This window comes from Rhea americana, unplaced genomic scaffold (assembly GCF_003343005.1).
Source record: "Rhea americana isolate MKP2758 unplaced genomic scaffold, rheAme1 scaffold_27, whole genome shotgun sequence".
In the NCBI taxonomy this organism is placed as follows: Eukaryota; Metazoa; Chordata; class Aves; order Rheiformes; family Rheidae; genus Rhea; species Rhea americana.
The window spans coordinates 84,786-103,500 of record NW_028186390.1 but is presented as its reverse complement, the minus strand read 5'-3'; the positions used below and the strand labels follow the sequence as shown (position 1 = coordinate 103,500).

At 49.8% G+C, this 18,715-nt stretch overlaps 2 protein-coding genes across 2 annotated transcripts; both read right to left on the bottom strand.

Moving 5' to 3' along the window:
• Positions 1 to 63: 63 nt before the first annotated feature.
• On the bottom strand, positions 64 to 5,159 carry LOC146594057 (cytochrome P450 2J4-like). Its single transcript, XM_085307957.1, has 9 exons — positions 4,869 to 5,159; positions 3,955 to 4,114; positions 3,596 to 3,745; positions 3,071 to 3,231; positions 2,727 to 2,903; positions 2,181 to 2,316; positions 1,869 to 2,056; positions 1,500 to 1,638; positions 64 to 304 (listed from the first exon to the last, which is right to left on the bottom strand). The coding sequence occupies exons 1-9, from the start codon at positions 5,064 to 5,066 to the stop codon at positions 129 to 131; spliced, it is 1,485 nt and encodes a 494-aa protein (XP_085164083.1). The 5' UTR covers positions 5,067 to 5,159; the 3' UTR covers positions 64 to 128.
• Positions 5,160 to 7,363: 2,204 nt separating this feature from the next.
• On the bottom strand, positions 7,364 to 16,330 carry LOC146594056 (cytochrome P450 2J2-like). The gene is made up of 9 exons (XM_085307956.1): positions 16,124 to 16,330; positions 13,964 to 14,126; positions 13,053 to 13,193; positions 11,331 to 11,491; positions 10,854 to 11,030; positions 10,119 to 10,260; positions 9,334 to 9,521; positions 8,347 to 8,485; positions 7,364 to 7,615 (listed from the first exon to the last, which is right to left on the bottom strand). Exons 1-9 carry the CDS (start codon positions 16,328 to 16,330, stop codon positions 7,437 to 7,439), a joined length of 1,497 nt encoding a protein of 498 aa, XP_085164082.1. The 3' UTR covers positions 7,364 to 7,436.
• Positions 16,331 to 18,715: the final 2,385 nt, after the last annotated feature.

Below are 18,715 nucleotides of genomic sequence, written 5' to 3'. Positions count from 1 at the left end.
AACCGCTGCCCGTGCTCACGCCGTAGAACRAGGGCTGGTGCCGCTCTCTACCCCGCGGAGGACGGAGTGGCTCTTCGGGCACTGGGGACCGAAGCGGAGGCGTTTGCTTGGCGGCGGCAGGAGCTCCGCTAGCGCGGCAAGGCGCAGATGCGGTAGGGCAGCGGGTGCTGYGTSATGCCCAGCTTGAMGCGGAGGCTGAGCGGGGCGTCCGGCGGCGGCCGGAAGGTGAACTTCTGCAGCAGGGCCGTGAAGAAGAGGAAGAGCTCGGTGCGGGCCAGCTGCTCGCCCAGGCAGGCGCGCTTCCCTGCGGAAAGAGCGGCAGCCGGGGTCGTGGGGAGAGGGCAGCGCTTTCTGCAGGGAAAGCCCTCTCCTGTGCCCCCGCTTTGGCCACGTTCCCGCGTTCCTGGGATGAGCGCTGTGACCCGAACCGCAGCAGCGCACGTTTGATCAGCAGAGCTTCGTGCCCCGGTGCTCGGAGAAGCTACACGGCCGTGCGCTCTCCGAGGGCGCCCACGCGAGGTGGCCCCGTTCATTTTGCCTGTGCCGAATGCAACTAAAATGCCGGAGGCGGGATGTGATATTCACCAGTGACCTGGATGAAGGGACAGAGTGCCTCCTCAGCAAATTTGCTGATGATGCCAAGCTGGGAGGAGTGGCTGACACACCTGAGGGCTGTGCTGCCATTCAGAGAGACCTGGAGGTCTCTCTGGAGAGGTGGGCGGAGACGAACCTCCTGAGGTTCAACAAGGGCAAGTGCAGAGTCCTGCACCTACAGAGGAATAACCCTAGGCACCAGTACAAGCTGGGGGCTGGCCTTCTGGAGAGCAGCTCTGCAGAGAAGGACCTGGGAGTGCTGGTGGTTGACAAGTTGACCATGAGCCAGCAACGTGCCCTTGTGACCARGGAGGCCAGTGTTGCCAGCAGATCGGGTGAGGTGATCCTGCCCCTTTCCTCAGCCCTGGCAAGGCCTCATCTTGAGTTGTGGGGTCTCCTTCTCTGGAGATCTTCAAGGCCCGTCTGCATACAATCCTCTCTAACATGCTCTAGGTGACCGTGCTGAGCAGGGAGGAGGTTGGACTAGATGATCTTCAGAGGTCCCTTCCAACCTCCCTCATTCTGTGATTCCGGAAAGCTTTTGAAAAAGTTCCTGCTGCCCCTGCGGCAAACCCCCCATGACCTGAGCAACRTGGGACCCAGGGCGCAGGGTGGCCGCCCTCGCCCCGAAGGTGTTTCTGGGGTCTCCTGCGYGTCTGTGCGATTTCTTTAGCCGTTCACGCTGTTCCCTGCGTGGGAAGGGAGCCCAGAGGAGGGCGTTTGCTCCRGTGTGCCGTGGCTGTGCCAGCTGGCCTGAGCGGCGGGTCTGTCCCCACGGGCGGCCCTGGGGCGAGGGGAGCTGCGCTTGGGGCCGGCGCCGCCCTGCTTCCCCTCCACGTGCTCCGCAGCAGACCCGTCCCAGCGCCCRAGGGCGAAAGCGCCGAGAAGGCGGCAACGGCCCTTACCCAGGGAAAAGGGTATGAAAGCCTCTCTCCTCCAGAACTGGCCGTCCTTCAGGAAGTGCTCAGGGTTAAAAGCGTCGGGGGTTTCCCACTCCTTCTTGTCAAAGAGCAGGGAGGTGAAATTCAGCATCAAAACAGTGCCCTACGAGAAGCACAAAATGCCTGAGCGCCGTCTCGGCCGCTGCTCTGCCTACGACCTTCCCTTTCCACCGTGAGCAGGAGCAGCAGCGGAGCCCGTCAAGGGGACGAGGCTGCGCTAAGGCCCTTCGTCCACCCGGGACGCGGCAGGACGGCGGCGGCGCTTGCRGCTYCCCKYTCGCCCCGGCGAGCTTCCCCCAAAAGAGCAGCTTTCCTGTTGTGCTAAGGGCTGACCTTGGGCAAGAAGAAGCCCCCCAGCGTCGTGTCCTGCGTGGTCATCCGTGGGACGCTGAAGGGGAGGATGTTGCTCTTCCTCTGCACCTCGTGGATGACGGCGTTGGTGTAGGGCATGCTGTCGCGGTCCCCCAGGGCCACCTGCCGAGCCTGCCCCACGACTGCGTCGATCTCCGCTTGCACGCGCGCTGTGTGCCAAGAGCAGAAGTCGTTAAGAGCACAGTAAATAAGAGAGGCCAAACCAACCCTCCCCTAAAAAGGTCTGTGGAGCAAGAGGGGGGTTTGTTGCTATTGACCTGTGACTCCTCTCACCTTGAATTTCTGGGTACAGGGCCATGTACAGCAAAGCCCAGCGGATGGTTGTGGATGTCGTCTCGGTTCCGGCAAAGAAAAGGTCCAGCGTGCAAGCYGCAAGATTCTCCTCGCAGAAGCACCCGCTGCCGTCGTCCTTAACAGAAGGGTGTTTCAGCGCCACATGACCAGTGGAGACAGTGCGGAGACCGCGCTGAATCCTGCCTGGTGCTGAGCTCGTCCTACAGCTTTGGGCAGACGCCGTGAGCCCCCTGCCCCTCCCTAGGCAGGAAGAGGTCCCATCCAGCCCCCTTCRCCCTCGCCCTCTGGGCTCAGCACAGCCGTTGTGCTCGTGTTTAGCCGTGGTTTTAGTCCTGTGCCTCCAACAAACAYGCTGCAGCATAAAGMTGAGCGGACGTCCTCACCCTGTCCTGAACCCGAGTCCYTCCCGAGCTTYGATTTGKCCATACGCATACACGCATGGGTTAAATGGAGAATTTGGATTGATTTCTGGCTGCTCCTGAGTTCTAAACGGAGCCGCGGGAGGGCTTGCCCAGGCTGTCTGACCTTCGCCATCTCCTGCAGGTAGCTGTCGATGAAGTCCCGGCTTTCGGAGGGGTGCCAGTCCTCCTTGTGCTTAGCGATTATGTCACACACAAAACTGTTCAGCATCTTACAGATTTTAGAAATGTTCTTGTGAGGTCCAGGGAGGTACTTCATTATACCTGGGAATAAAATGTAGAGCTTGGGATACAAAAAGAAAGGGTTAATTAAACAGTAGGATTGTGTTATGAAAACTTGACGCGCCTGGTAAACCAYGCTTGCTGAATTACTACGCTGCAAGTTGTGCGGCCTATTCCAGAGGAGCAGCCGAGGCCTTGCACAAATGAGCACCCACCGGGGAGCTGTACCTGGTTGAGGGGGTGGCCGTGGAGCACCACCAGCTTGTCCATCAGCTGCAGCAGCTTTTGGAATTGCTCGTTGTGGTACTCAAACCGATCGCCAAAGGTGACCGAGCAGATGATGTTGGAAACGGCATTATTGACCTTAAAGTGAGGGTCAAAAGGATGCCCTGGAGAGGAGATAGAAMGAACAGTGGGTTGTGCCCGCAGTCCTGATTCAGGATGGGACCAGTCACATGATGGAAAGCAAGGGGTGTAGAAAGAGCTAAAGGCCTTTGGGTTAAGTGGGAACAGTGGARCYTAGAGGTGCTCCTGCTTCTCAGGAGRGCTCAAAGCAAGCAGTRTTGAACGCAGGCTTTGAATAATGSTTTGCGTGTTGCCTCTTTACATTAATCAKCTAATTGGAGGGCCAACCAGCTGTGAAAGGAAGCTGGTTGTTAGAAGGTTGTTGGCAGAGGCTGCAARGTGAGGTGGTTTTTAGCAGGCTTTAGCACGCAGGGATCCATGCRGGGCGACGGGCAGGGCCAGCCTCACCCTGCTCTTCCCCGACGGCGTCGGTGAGGTACCGGCATTCCTGCTGTATCCGCTCCTCCAGGCTCCTCTTCCCCAGGCCAAAGTTCCTGAGCGTCGACAGGGCAAATCTTCTCTGCTGTTTCCAAGTATGTCCGTTAGAGGAGGTCAATCCTGGAATAAAAGGGCGAGGACCCACCGTGAGCTAAAGTTGCTCCCATTATTGTGGWGAAAAAGCATTAACTCTGCTGTTTGGCCCAGTTGAGCGGCCAAGCGCATCGTGGTGGTCATGGATGGCTTCATTCATGGGCAAACAGGTGTTTTGTATGGTGCATGCTCAGACCTCCTGCCTCAAACACTTGTCCTGCAAGAGACAAACTCACCGCGGCTGCTGAAGACTTCTGCCTGGATGATTTCTGGGCGATCTAGGAAGTTTTCAGCTTGGTTTACCAACACCTCCTTAACCATCGGGATGCTGCTGACGAAGACATAGGACATTCGGCCCATATGCAGGCTGAAGATGTTTCCGTATTTTTCAGTAAGCTGTGGTGGGGTAGGAGGGGAAATGATGAATCTGCCTGCAGGGACGCCCCGCAGGGACTGTGGCCGGGGGCAACCCCCGCCGGGGCAGGGACACGAGCAGATCAAAAGCCACTGAGAGCAAAGCGTKGTGGAGGGGAATGAGGGACTGGGGAGTTGAGCAAATCCCACAGCAAAAGTCAGGGGAGCTGGGAGGAAGAAGGGAGGGCTGAGCAGGGAGAGGGGGGCTACTGAAGTGGACGATTGATAGTGGATGGTCTCCTTTTTTCTCACTACCCAAATCAGCGATGGGAAGTTGGCGTTAATTGGTAATGAATTAAATGAAGCCCTTCAGGCTCTGTTTTCAAGTGTTGTCTCTGTTTAGCAGGGCTTTGCCAGCTCGTGTCTCACTCTCTTTGCAGCCAAAGCTGTGGGACTCCTATGGTGGTGGTGATATCAGCTGTGGGACTGCTGTGGTGGTGGTGCTATCACCTCTGCCGTGCTGTGCACTTTGCCCAGAGGAACATCAGTGTTTGTCACCTCCTCTGTGCCTGCWCAAACGTCACCCACATCGTGCAAAGCTCCCGCAGCCCTACCCTGCCCTTGGTGGDGGTCTCTGTGGCCTCCTCCKCACCTGGTGGTTCCTCGTGGGCCACTTTTGCTTGGATTAACCTCTTTCCCTGTGTTCAATGTGGCATGTAACCGCACGGCCCCTTCCCACCTGWGCTTGTGTCTCCTTTGCCCTCCCTGCTCTCGCCCGCGCTCGCAAGCTCCTTACCTCCTGTAYCACYTTCGTGGGATTGCTGAAGTCCMTGRTGAGGATGTGCCCCAGGAAGGGGAGCGCAAAGGGGCTCGGGGGGAAGTTTTGGGGCTTTCTCCTCCTCATGTAGTCGGCAACAAGGAGGAAGATGCCCAGGAAGACCAGGAAGCTCTGGAGGGCCATGCTGGGCCCGCTCTCGCCCAGGAGGCGCAGCATGGGGARCTGCAGAGGGTTGCGCCGCCAGCAGCCCCGGCCCCTGCGCCCGGCGCCCGGCACCCGGCAGTGGCAGCGCGCCTGCGTCTGCAAAGGGAGAGGGGCAAAGTGCGCGGGGGAGACGGGTGCACATGCGCGAGCGGCGCAAAGCCGCTCGTGCTGACCGGCTGCCAGCCTTGTTGCGGCGCTCCACCTCTCTCCAGGCTGATTTTAAAGTTAAAAGCCATTTTTTTTCCATTAATGGAAGATTTTTGTTCTCATGCTTTCTTGATTAAACTCGTGTACTTCTTCTCTCATTGGAAAAAAAAAAAAAAAAAAGCAAACCTCTTTCAGCTCCTCCCACTGGCCCCTACTGCCTTACAAAACTCCTCAAATCGTTTTTTGTGGCACACTTGTCAAAAGGACAGAGCCGAGCTTGCTGTAGGAGGTTTGAAACCCTTGCTGCAGTGTCACCGTGCAGCGTTCCCGCTGCGCTCCCTGCTCCTTCCTCCCTGCTCCATGCCCTCGCCTCCTGGCYCCCCTGCTTGGGCTGCTGGGTGCCTGGTAAGGTCTCACCGGGGCCGGCGGTCGCCCSTCACCTGCAGCAGCAGTTTGCATTTGCCAGGTTAAATTAGTGTTTTACGTAAATGGAGAAAGGTGCCTTTGAGGAGAAGCTCTCTTAGTACTTGTGGTCGTCAAACACTCCAGGCCTGAGCCTGCAGCGGTCTGTATGTTCCCACATCCCATCCCATGAGATGCTCTGGTCAATAACTAGAGAAATTCATGCCTTCCTCCTTTACGATATGAGAGCAGTACATTTAAAAAATGCCTTTTTGCAAATGATTGCAGGAAGAAAAGTGATTGCAACTCTTTATTTTTTCACATGAGGCACCGCGAATGGAGAAGGAAACAGTACAAGAACAGGGAAATGCAAGTTTAAAATTGTAAAATCAAAGAAGTGAAAACCTGTTTACTCAGCCAAAGGATGTAATATTTAGTTGTACAGAAGTATCAGAGGTCAGAGCTACTCCAAAGTGCAGGCAGACTGAGCGCTGCGGGCTGGAGRAGAYGAACATCCTGTCCTGAACAGCTTTGAAAACCTCAGAGGGGGAAAAAAATCCACAGATCTATTACATTTTCTCATTTCAAAAAAAAAGCGGGGGAGAGAGTCTGTGACTGCAAAATATTAGTTAAGACTGAAGGGGRGTTAAAATGATCAGTGGGAAGTGAGGCTCATTTGCAAACCGCCGGGCGAGGGGGAGCAGGATGTGCTGTGCAGAGCACACTCCCGTGCGGCACAGAGCCGCAACTGCACGGTCGCGCTCCCCGCCGCCGCGAGCGCTGCTGCTGGCTGTGAAACGTGATTTAGTTTTCTTGCTAGCTATCGAGTATCTGAGATCCGCATACATATAAAAGTCACTTACGAAAGACCAGAAGGAAAAAAAAAAGAGATGGAAAAGAGGGGAAAAAAGCACTTTGCTGTGTTTATGTTCCAAACAAAAGCACACAGGAGACAGCGTAGGACACTAAGCGTTAATGTTAGGTTATATAAATGGAAAAACTCAGTACAAATTGCATCCTTAATTTATTTACTGGGGTAAGGTTCGACATCCTTCACAGTGTTTTCAGGCTGCCCCCAGGCTGTCATGGGAACGGTGGAGTGTGGTGCGACCTCACTGGAGCAAAACCCAGCACAGCAGCGAGCATGAGTCTTTGCCGGGGCAGAAGGGCAAAGGGAAAGCTGGTGACCTCGCAGCACGAAGCCACTGCTTTGCTTCATCTTTTGACTGCTGCCGGCTCCCCCCTGCATGTCACTCTCCTTGGCTGTGCCTAAACCATGCCCAAGCATCTYCAATATGACTGTTTTTTGCCGCTTTTCCACTGTGTGCCTTATTAGCACAAACTATTTTGGATAAGCTTTTCCTCCTCAGACAAGTGTAATATTAAATTTCTATTCAAGACCTGCCTGGAAGCAGGGCTCTGTGTTTGCTCCTGCTCAGCATGGCCTATGGTCCTATAGCTTCCTCATCAGAATTTCTGTATATGCATGAGAGAAACCTGAATGCTGCCRTTGCCAGGATCTTGGCTGAGATATGGTCTCTCCACACAATGTGGGAGTGTGGGGACCTCATACCACAGCAGACCTAAGGCTACCTGAGCCGTCAGGGTTGGCATTGACTGCTTGCCGTGGACACCTGGATGGTTGAATCGTCACAGTGGCACGATCCCAGAGCGTGCACATCCCAGTCCGGCTTGTCCAGTGGGCTGCTGGCCCTTGAGCATCCAGAGACCACCACCTCATCCAAAAATGTTACGGGCTGGTGGAGAAAAGGTAGCTTCTTCCCACTGCAAAGGTCTGAAGCACTGGGAAATCAGGACAGCCCCTTGCCGCACTCAGCAGCGAGGCAGCGCCCGGATCTGGAAGGGCTTGGGGCAGCGCGTGAGACTGAGTGTGAACTCGAAGGTCAGTGCCACGTGGGCCGGTGCCCGGAAGGTGAATTTCTGCAGGAGGGCCGTGAAGAAGATGAACAGCTCTGTTCTGGCGAGTTGCTCGCCGGGACAAGCCCGCTTGCCTGCCAGGAGAGGATAGAGCAGCCGGTGAGCGACGGGCTTACGTGACAGCAAACCCAAGCCGCTCCTATCACAAGTTTACAGACATGGGAATTTCCTTTAAAAAAAGTTAGGCAAAAACCTTAGCTTAGTGCATGGTACTTCCTTCGGTGTGTAGGGAGCCGGGGCGTCTGCCAGCGCCGCCGAGCCTCCGCGGCCGGGCCAGCCCCAGCATGGGGACGCTGCCAGGTCCGAGCTGTCCGGCACGGAGGGACTTGCCATCCCCGCGGACCCGCTGCGCCAGCTCCCCTCTCGCGCACACACCGCGGGCCGAGCTCGCTCGCCGGAGCTTTTCTCCTTCGCAAGGTTAGGTGGCAATGTTCACCCACACATTTTGCAGAAACCTTCCCCAGAACTTTACTGCAGAGCAAATTGCCATGGCTGCTCGAAGAGACGAACCGGGGAAAGGAGTCAGAAAAAGCCTATTTAAGCAGCTAATGCAAGAGGAAAAAGCCTTATTTTTCATCCTGCACTAATAAATTAATTTTCTCTCCCCCACTGCCCTAGTATAGCTCAGTGCAATGAGCATTAACTGTCGCAGAGWGTTTTCCACTGATGGAAATGCTGGACATGGGCTGCTATCAGAGACAGAAAGCTGGACAAGGAGTGGTACTGCCCGCTCTGATATAGGAGTTCTTAAAAAAAAGGACATTGCACGGGCAAAAAAACCCACATTTCCTCCCTCCATTTCTACCTGCAGAGAAAGGCAGGAAAGCCTCCCGCTTCCTGTACTGGCCGTTTTCCAGGAAATGTTCAGGATTAAAGGTGTCTGGAGTCTCCCACACATTTTGGTCAAACATGATTGAAGTCAGGCTGGTCAGCAGTGTGGTGCCCTGCGAAAGGTGGAGGAGAATGGGAGACCAGGAGAGGAAGAGCTGATGTGTTGTCAGACTAGTTTATTGTTAGCTCTGCACATGAAGTACACATGAAGTAAAATACACTTTTTAAGAACAAAATGTTATGCTAATGTAAGCCAATTTTAAATCAGGAAACTTGTGTTCCCATAGGAATTTGAAGCAACTTAACCAAATAATTTTCAACAGATCTTCTTTATTGTGTTGTTTAAATAAAACAGCACAATAACTGATTAAAGCCCACATCCTCCATCAGAAAAAGAAAAATATTCTGAGCAATGTGGAGCAAAATTCCCAAATGTTTTGAGTTTCATTTTCCATGAAGCAACCACTCGTTCATGGAAGAGACTAAATATATCTAACTTTTGAAATTTGCTTTTATAGTGCTAGAATGGTACATATGCATCAGTATCTATTTCTTAGCTTTTTTCAAGCGCTACTTTTACCTTAGATGATTTTTGATATTCTGTGGACCTAATAAATCTCTTCTTCCACACACTTCCCTATGTTTCTCAGAACTCTATTCACATAATGTGTGGAGAGGATATTGTATAAAGTTTGAGAATAAACTTCATGAAACTGAAAATTATGACCAACACCATGGTTCTGCCACAGGATCTCCTGCATAAAGAGGTGAGATCCATAACAGCTTTACAGCATCCATCTGGATGGCTCATAGTTTCTATGCCATTGGGAGATCCTGGTAAGATCCTGCTGGTTGATCCCTTCTAGATCAAAGTCTGAGGACTTCTGAGGTTGGGACATGATCAGCCTGGCTCATGCAAAGCCAAGGGAGGTGAGCGGAGGGGCTGATTTCTTGCCCATACCTTGGGAAGGTGGAAGCCTGCCAGAGTGGTGTCACTGGTGGACATCCTGGGGACCCCCAGTGGGACTACGTTGCCCATCCTCAGCACTTCGCTCAGCACTGCACTGGTGTATGGCATGTTTTCCTTGTCGTCCATCGCTGGCTGGCGAGCCTGCCCGATCACAGTGTCAATTTCTAGCTGCACTTTTTCTATGGAAAAGGAAAAAAAAAAAGAAAAGAAAAAAAGGATCTATGCTCAAACAGCCAGAGGTTTCTCCTGAAATAGCCATGATTTATTGGTTTTCTCTTGTAGATTTTTCATATTAAAGCCGTTTTCTGAGTTTCAGTTATCTCTGCATCTACTGCCCAATGGTCCCTCTCCTTGTGCCGCAGAGCACGAAGGGCAGAGACCACACAGCCCATGGGATTTTTGCTCTCTCAGCTCAGTGAAGAAAGTCCCCCCCCCTCATTTTCACTGTGTGATTCCTTCAGGCAAATAGGCTGATATTTCAGCTGTTGTTGTTCAGGGACAGAAAACGAGACCAGACTCACAGCTGCCTGCGCTTGGTAAAGATTTCTACTGGCTCCAGAGGGATTTTTGTCCACTGCTTCTAGTGAATAYGGGCCTCCAGCTCAGATGATTCGGGTGGCAAAAAGCTATTTTTAGTGGTTATCTTGTATACAATTGTATATGTGGTTTACACTGCATACACCACAAGCCTGGTAAGGGCTGGTTTTGGCCTTCCCAGTGCTGGCTGCTTTGAGGCCAGCAAAGCCAGCTGTGGCTGTTCCCGCTGATGATCCCACCTTGGACATGGGGGTACATGGCCATGTAGAGCAAGGCCCAGCGGATAGCGGTGGCGGTCGTCTCGGTCCCGGTCAGGAAGAGGTCCAGGGTGGAGCACAGCAGGTTTTCCTCGTGGAAATAGGAACTGGTGTCACCCCTCCACTTGGGAAGAAAAGGAGAATGGAAATTATGGGACTTATGGAGCTCATGGAACTTGTTTGGGAGGGATGTGCTTTCAAAGACCGAGTCCCAAGCCGTCTTTGCATAACTCACGTCCCGTTGCTAGTTTATTATTCCTGATTGCCTGGAGCTGAAAGTTTCAACCCTTTACTTACATTTGTTAGATTATGTGACCTGCCCCAAACCCTGCAGACTGCTTTGAAACCCGCTCTCGTTGCTGTGTAGGGACTTTCAGGAGCAGGTAGCATTTGTAAATGTTAAATTTCACAATAGGAAACAGGCCTGTGAGATCCCATAGAACCAAAAACACGTCTCCTGAGAGTCCTCCTACACAGAGCGGCAGAAGAAGACCTAGTGTAAATACTTTCAGATGAAGGAAAAAAAAAACTATATGTTTTCAAAGTGATCAAGCTCCTGCTGTTGCCAGAAGGTTTGACATGAAAGAGGTAGCAAGGGGAAGGCAAAGCTGAAGTTTCGTAAGCGCAGGCAGGCGCGAGCGTCCTTGACAAAACAGCTCCAGGTCTCCTCTGCTCATTCCTTGGGTTTGGGGGAGCTGGTCCCCATTTGCACCTTACCTTCTCGATTTCCTGCAGGTAACAATCAATGTAATCTCCCGATTCAGCCTGATTCGGATCCTCCTTGTGTTTTGCAATCACTCCTTTCACAAAGCGTTTAAGTTTCTCCCAGTGCCTAAAGATTTTCCTAAAGGGTCCCGGTAGCCACCTCATCACCAAGGGGAACGCATTATACAGCTGTAAAGACATCAAACAGAGCAAAATAATATTTCTTAGGTTAAAAAATCAGGGTGTTGCAGTTCAGACAGTACAATTCATTAGCTCTACCAGCTCCACTAGTAGAGTTATTTTAATTTACTTGCTTGCTTGATGGATTTTATGCATAAAAACATGTAAAACAATACTCGTGGTCATTTCCCTTATAACATGACTCCTTCCTTCCCAGGGAGAAATCAGATTACCTCTGTGCCTTAGAAATGCGGGTTGCCAAGCACTTCATGTACAAGTGAAGTTTGAAAATAATCAGACAGGCTTTACCTGGCCCCAAAAACTTCCTATGAGGAGCAGCGTTTCAGCCAGCGAATGCAGCAGTTCCTGGAAACGGTTGTCATGGTAGTCGAAGCGGTTCCCAAAAGTTATAGAACAGATAATATTTGAGACAGCGCTGTTAATTTTATAATGAGGGTCAAATGGTTGTCCTGGAGGAAACAGAATTAGAGACACAGAGTGTTTTTTTTTCTTTTTCTTTTCTCTTGTTTAATCTCAGTCAAAAAACACTCCTACAGGATTAACTGCTTTTACCCTGGGTGCAGATGAGGACTGGTCCTGGGATGCTTGGCCAGCTACACCCCACCACCGCCTCCGGCATCGCCCCCCAGCCCTGGGGACCGTGTTTTCCCCCTCTGCGAAAYGAGGATGAGGAAGGTGGATGCGGGCGCAAGGAGGCCGGGGAATCCTGGCTCAGTCCGGCTCTAAAACCACGCGGGAGGTTGCCTGCTGCACGCTGCGGCRCTTTCCCAGCGGCTCCCAGCCAAGGCGGTGGGCACGGAGCCGCCAAAGCTGGACCCGCACCGTTTTCCTGAGCAAAGAGCCGCGGTGCACCTCTCGGCTCCATGCATCGACTCGGTGCATGTAGATGCGACTCACGCCGCTCACGCTCAGCTTTTCCTCGGCCTTCCTCCGTGCTGCTCGGTTTAACTGAGCCAAGCATGGCATGACGTGGGAGAGCATCGACCGGCAGCCGGGCCACTGTCCTCCGGGGCGTGCTGGCATCTCCCAGCTGCTAAGGCTGGCTTTGTATCATTTGCCATGATACAAAAAACTAACATCAGTGGGAAACTGAGTCTAACTGGGAGCTGCCGGCGGTACAGCGAGGAAGGTCCCTTTGTAATGCAAGGTGCTGGGCTCAGCCCTGCTCATCTTCCTGCTCCGCAAGGCAGTAATTACACCAGGATGGTGCTCGGATATTAGCGTGATGGACATGATGGACATAATCACTATCTGTCACTACAAATGYGAAGAAAGGCCCAAAACAGCAGCTTAATTAGTTTATTGATTAGGGCTGCAGAGGACTATGATCAATTGGCAATGGGAGRTATTTGGCCTGTTCAGCGCAACAGCTATTAAAATGGAGCAAGTTCAGTATATAATTTCACAATTCCTATTTAGATCTTTCTTGTTTACTATATATAGCGCTATAGAATTAGCTAAACCCCATCTGCTTCTATTTAAAGCTGAAGTGCAACATCGCCCATGTACCAACATACAAATTATTCTTACTAATATCCCTCTGGCAATTCTTAAAAGCTGGACCGTAAAAGAGCAAGGCACACGCTTCATCTRTGCACGACACAAAAGGAAACCCTGACTAAACAAGTTTTAAAATACTTTGCAAAACCAAGGACAGGCAGAGGTTAACGGAGCCCCTGAACACAAGCGCTTGATGCGGTGAGCGCTGCGTCCGTGACTCCGCAGAGCGGAGCAAGGGCTTTCCCGGCAACATAAACACACAAGTCAGAATGAACACCTGGGATGGATTTTGCTTCGTAGCGGTAAGGAAGGCCTAAAATAGCAGGCTTGAGGGCTAAAATAAGCGCTAAAAGGCACAGTCTAGGACTGCAAGATAGAGATTTGGTGCTACTGAGGAAATACTTGGAGCATGTTGGGAGCTGTACAGAAATAGGAGTTTTCCTTCCCTCTCTTCGTTGGCAAAAGGGCAGCTGAAAKCTTAGGACACGCTGGTGTATGTTAACAATTTACCTTTCTCTTCCTCTATTATCTCGACGAGATACCGGCTTTCCTCTTGCACTTTTTCCTCAAAACTTACAGCAATGCTTTTCAGCGTTGATAAAGCAAACTTTCTCTGCTGCCTCCATATATGCCCATTGGATGATATGAGCCCTTTAAGTGGAAAAAAACAGCAAACAAAACCTCTGTCTATGTCATGTATGAGTGGCAGGATTCATAAATGGCCATTGGCCTTAAAAAAAGAAAAAAAAAAGCAAACAAAACCTTAAACATTTAAAAGCTATAGCTTTGCCTGGGAATTAAAATTCAAGAGTAATTGGCTTATGCTGAAGATCTAGCTTTATGGATTTGCTTTAATCTGCTACTTTGTCACTTTGCGTGGGAAAAAAAGGTGTAAGCCAAAATACTATAAGTACTATCACGCTGTTGGCAGCGCTGCAGGCAGGAGCACCATTTCCCATTCTTTGGAGCTGCATGCAGCCGGAGCAAAGAAAAGTAAAGGAGGACTTAAAACCAATGGGGAAAACTCTTCAAGTCAAACAGTGCCTTGCATTTCTTTCTCATCTTTCACCAAAGTAAACGCCTGAGTACAGATTGCTGGATGCCAAGGCCACGCTGAGTGCCGTCGGCCCATGGCCCCGTGCCAGATCACTTTGGGCAAGTGCCTGCTGAAACAYGGGCCCAGTTAGGAGCAGGGAAAGGGCTGCTTTGGGGCACTGAAATATGTCTTACTCATAAATGGGCTTCCAGAGAGATTAAAATATATACCTATGAGGTTATTAGACCAAATTCAGTTCTTGCCTGCCTCCATGCAAGCTTTTATTGGCACCATTTGGCTGAATTCAGCCTATATTTTTCATTCAAATTGTTATCATTCTGAATAGCTGAAGAATTTGTACCAAAAGCACGGTAGGTCTACTTACCAAAGCCTCTAAAAATTTCTTGGAGAAGCGGAATATTTGGACGATCTGCAAATATTTCAGCCTGATGGACAAGAGCTTCTCTCACCATCTGGTATCCGCTGACTACCACAAATCTCAGACTTCCAAATTGCACACTGAAGATGTTGCCGTACCGAGCAGTAAGCTGAAAGAAAGGCTCCTCTGAGCTCCTTGCTCTTTGTATCAGGCTAACAGCGAGAAGAGGGAGATTTTTGAAAGTCCCCTGGACCAGGCCTTGAGCAATTTGATTTAGCTTTGAATTAAGTTCTGCTTGGAGCAAGGGTTTGGGCTAGAGACTCCACAGGTCCCATCCAACCTGAACTACTCTATGAGTCTACAGAGGCTGGAAATGGCATAAAAACATCAGAAAGCTGTAGTACGGGAGAAGTGGTTGGTTTTGTTCAGTAGCAAGCATGACCTGGCTTTCACCAGCTGGTTGCATCCTCAGGTTCTCAGGTCATGAGGACATGACTTTTTGCCTTGTACCTGCAGCACAACAAATACATTTACCTGCTCTTCCCCTCTTCTTCACAGAAGTGCGTTACCTGGATCACCAAGTCCAGGCTCTTGCTGCTGAGGGCAAAGCAGAACAACTAACCTCTTTTCATGAACTTTGTATCAAAAGCAGTTCCATTTCTTGCTCCAGCTGTCCCAGTCAGAAAGTGATTCAACTGCTGGTGGTTAGACTTTCTGCTAATTTTAAGCTTGCATGCATTCATGGCCACTTTACACTCATTTTTCTTGCATGGACATTGCCAGCATTAGTTTCTCCCTTTCAGTATTGAGTTCTCTGATATCTTGAGAAGGTAGTCATGTCCTATCTCTGGCTCCACTTCACCAAGTAGCTCAGTCTGTGGTTTCCTTCAATACAACTCTCTGAACGGCCACACACGGTCACCCTGAATTTTGGTGGTGACTCATGAAATCAGTTTGGGGCCAAGTGGCTGGCTCAGTCACTGTGTGAAGGAGTGCTATTAATTATATTACTAACAAAATATCCTGAGGACATGTCCTAATTCTCTCCATATGCCCATATCAATATCACTTTCATGATGTAATGCCTGGAAGCCTAAGTCTCAGTCCTTGGCATTCTGCAATTACGTAGTTGCTTCCCCCAAAGTCTAGATCTTCTGTAGCACACAGAAATATGTGCATACAGTATCTGTATTTTGAGAGACTTCAGCTCTGACCRTGCTCCCTTTCTGCAGCAGCAGATCTCACAGGATGCCTGGGTGGGCCAGTTACTGGGAAAAAGAGGCCATTTTGGAGCCTGAGAGCTTTGGCAATGTCTCTTGAAGAGCTGCCTGAGTGGGATAGCTCTGTATGATTTTTCCTCAATGCAGCCAGCCTAGTGTCATATGTTGTAGAAGACCTTTGTATCACAAGTATAATTATCACTTTGATGGCTAAAGCCTTCTAGGCAGGTGGCAGTTTCAGCCTTCCCCAGAGGCTCCTTTGGGGAACACATATGCCAGTGTCCTGTGGAAACCCAGGCTGGATGCAAGAAGCAAGAGATAAAAGGTCCGTCACCAAAAAGACTATTTACAACCAGCAAGTCGGAACCTTATTTCCCACTTGTCAGCACAGATACTCAATATGTATAATTTATCACTCAATGCCTTTGGGCGAGTCAAGGCTCTGGAAACCTTTCTAGACCTGTCACTGCTTCCTTCTGTGACAAAGGAGCCTCCACAGGGACATTTAACTCTGGGCCCTAATGTTTCTTTCACACGTAAYAGGACAAATTGTTGGCCTCTGAGCATAGAGGACAGTGAAATTTTCAGAGGTGATTTGCATAGTCAAAACACTGAAAATTTCATCAGAGGACACTTGCCATCTCTCCCCTAGCCTGACTCAGCTTCTCCAAACCTCTTCTGTGCTCAGGCAGAAAGAGATCCTATGGCTGGGTGGGAAAATTGCRGAGGAATGTGTAGGACTTCTTCCTCAATTAGGGGTTTCTTATCCCATTGAACCTGTCTGCTCCTGTGGAAGAGGAAGGGTAAAACCAAGAACTGTCATCTACTTTAAAGATTTCTTATAWAGGTAGTTCTTCAGAGGTTGCCTCTGCTTCGCAGATTTAATGATAGAATTCACTTAGACGTAAAATATTAGTAATAGGATAAACATCCATGGAGCTCTTACCTTCTGCAGAGCAAGGTGGAGGGGCTGCTTAAAATCCACAAAGGTTCCCACGAGAGGAAAAAGCTGTGGCCCTGGAGGGAAATTCCTAGGACGTCTCTTTTTCAAAAGATCAATGATCATAAGAAATATGACCAGAATCACCAGGACAATCTGACCATTCAGCTTTTCCAGCTGAGAAATTAAAATGGGCCAAAATGGAATCTGCATCTTGGCTGATGAACTCACAGTTTTTCATCCCAGAAAGGGACCTTGTGCTTGATGCTGGTGTTAAACTTGCTGAAACAGGAGTAAGAAAGGGCTGGCAAGAAGGCAAGCTAAGATGCTGATAGCTTAGAGGAGTCAGGACTTGCCATGGGCAAGCTMCTTTCTCACATATATCTATTGCCAGAAGACCTGCAGAAAAACTAAGTTTAAACTCTGGGACCTCAAGAACAACCCCAGCAGTCAAATATTTGGCCAAAACAAAGCAATCTTGCAAAGCTATAGCTTTACACTTCTGTCAAATCCCTCAATTTTCTTATGGGAGAATATGCCTCCCTTCTGCCTTTAACAGGGACCTCCTTTATACAGACACCTAATTGGGATTATAAGCATTACAAACATTTGAGGTTAGATGAAAGCAGCTTACTTAGCTAACTACATATGGTGGGCGTTGCATAATTTAAAAAACTGTAAGGCATCTGAGGTGATGGACACCATACGAGTCGCGAAGGGGCTGATCCTGTTAAGTGCTAAGCACCTTCTGCAAAGCGCTGGATGCCTTGGACACGCACTGAAGGCCGCCAGGCTTTGTTGGAGGCAGGTGGAGTTCAAACAGGGGGAAGCGCTGGAAGAACGAAGCCCGAGACTCTGTCCAGCCACTTAAACGAGAGTTAAAGAAGCTTACTTTAGAGAGTGAGAGCTCATGCGATTGCTAGCTAAAGGAGAGATTGGAACYTATGCATTTAAATCTTCTGAGTTTTCTGAAAATCTCTTCTGAATAAAGCTTCATGCTGTCCTAGGGGAAGGCTGCAGCCAGACCAAATGACCTCTGTGTCCGTGAACCAACCTATCACCAACCGKCAGTATTTCAGCTACAACTTGTTTCCAGCTCCTTTTCATTTTCCTTTGAAAAATTATATTTTGCAAGTGACCTACGTGTCTGTTGAGGAAAAACTGTCAATAATCATTTTTAAAATGRTTCTCCTGGACATCTTGGTGAAAATTTCACAAAAATGATACATTTTTATCTTGAGCATTTTTCAAAAAGCTTTAATTTTTTAGAAAAAGAATTTTTTTCACAGGAAATAATCTTTTGCCAAAAGTGTTGATATTTCTCTAGTCCTTTCTCTCTTTTAGAAGCTTTACTATTCAGGTCTTTCATTACCTTGGTGACTATAGTGACAGTAGAAGTACGTACAGGCAGTACTGCAGAACTGCAACTTAGTTATTGTAGGATGTGTTTAAGGGTAAGGCCTATCTAGAAGCCAAGATCTTTTGTTCTGAAACATTATTTAGAGGTTTCTGGATCCTACGATGCACAAACTGGTCTATCAACATATATTTTGCCCATCTCTGTATTACACCTATGAGTAGCAGTGGTTGGGTAGGCTGCATCTGTGGCATTCCTGACTCGGTTTGTGTTGATGCCTCTATCCCACACTTCCCCGCGGAACAAGCCGGTCCTTGCTTACCAGAGGCTACACCAGGATAGCGGGCTTGTGCTCTTAGTCCTGGCATCGGGGAGATGACTCGGTTGGTGGAGGTGTCAGCCTACAGCATGCTCAAAGGGACTGTGATGATAAGGCATCAACTTCTGCTAGCCCAGTTTCACTCCTCTGTTCTTCACGACACCATATGATTTGTCAGTACGCACACAGAGTGCAGATCACTGTACCRCTTGTGGCTGCTGTGAATCGGGCTACGTGCAAAGCCAAGGTGCTAATGTGTTCTTCTGGGTGGTGTTGTGGGGGTGGATGCATCGTGGTTGACAGGAGAAATGTTATTTTTAGCCGTAGGAGCACATTTTGCATGTACTCACATGTGTCTTGTCAGTCAGAAACCTCATGCCTGTTACTTTGCCTTGAAGCTTCACATGTCCAAACCTATCTCTTCACAGAGGTCTTAACACCCTAGATTTGCTAAAAATTGGGGAGGAGCATTCCAATATTGCCAGGGTTCTCCTAACCTCAGTGATCAACAGCAGCAGCCTGTTACGAAACTGCTTTGTGATGATGCTATTTCAGGGCCCTGGGTTACAACCAAATCAGTTCTCAGCACGTAGTGAAGTGCTGTGATGAGCACCCCAAGGTGCTCAGAAAGTCACATTGCTATGATGGACTAGGAAAAAGTGTTGGACATTTCCTAATTTGCAGTCTCTGCAGGATCCCAGCTGCAACATCCTGCTCTGTTGTATTGGAGCAATTTCCAGTGTTTAATGGAAATGGCTCAAGACCTAGCAGGGACATAAGGAGGTGTTGTGGTTCTTCTCACATTGCAGCTGAGGAATTTAGGCAGGGAGATCCCACACTGGAAATCTGTAGTGGACCTGGAAGTTGAACTCACATCTCCAGCCAACATCCTGAACACAGGAACATTGTTTCTTCCGCAGTC

Coding starts and splice junctions, on each gene's coding strand:
- LOC146594056 (XM_085307956.1), bottom strand. CDS start 16,330: ATGCAGATTCCATTTTGGCCCATTTTAATTTCTCAGCTGGAAAAGCTG. Junction 13,194..13,963: donor AGAAATTTTTAGAGGCTTTG/GTAAGTAGACCT, acceptor TTCCACTTAAAG/GGCTCATATCATCCAATGGG. Junction 10,261..10,853: donor ACCTGCAGGAAATCGAGAAG/GTAAGGTGCAAA, acceptor TTTCTTCCCAAG/TGGAGGGGTGACACCAGTTC.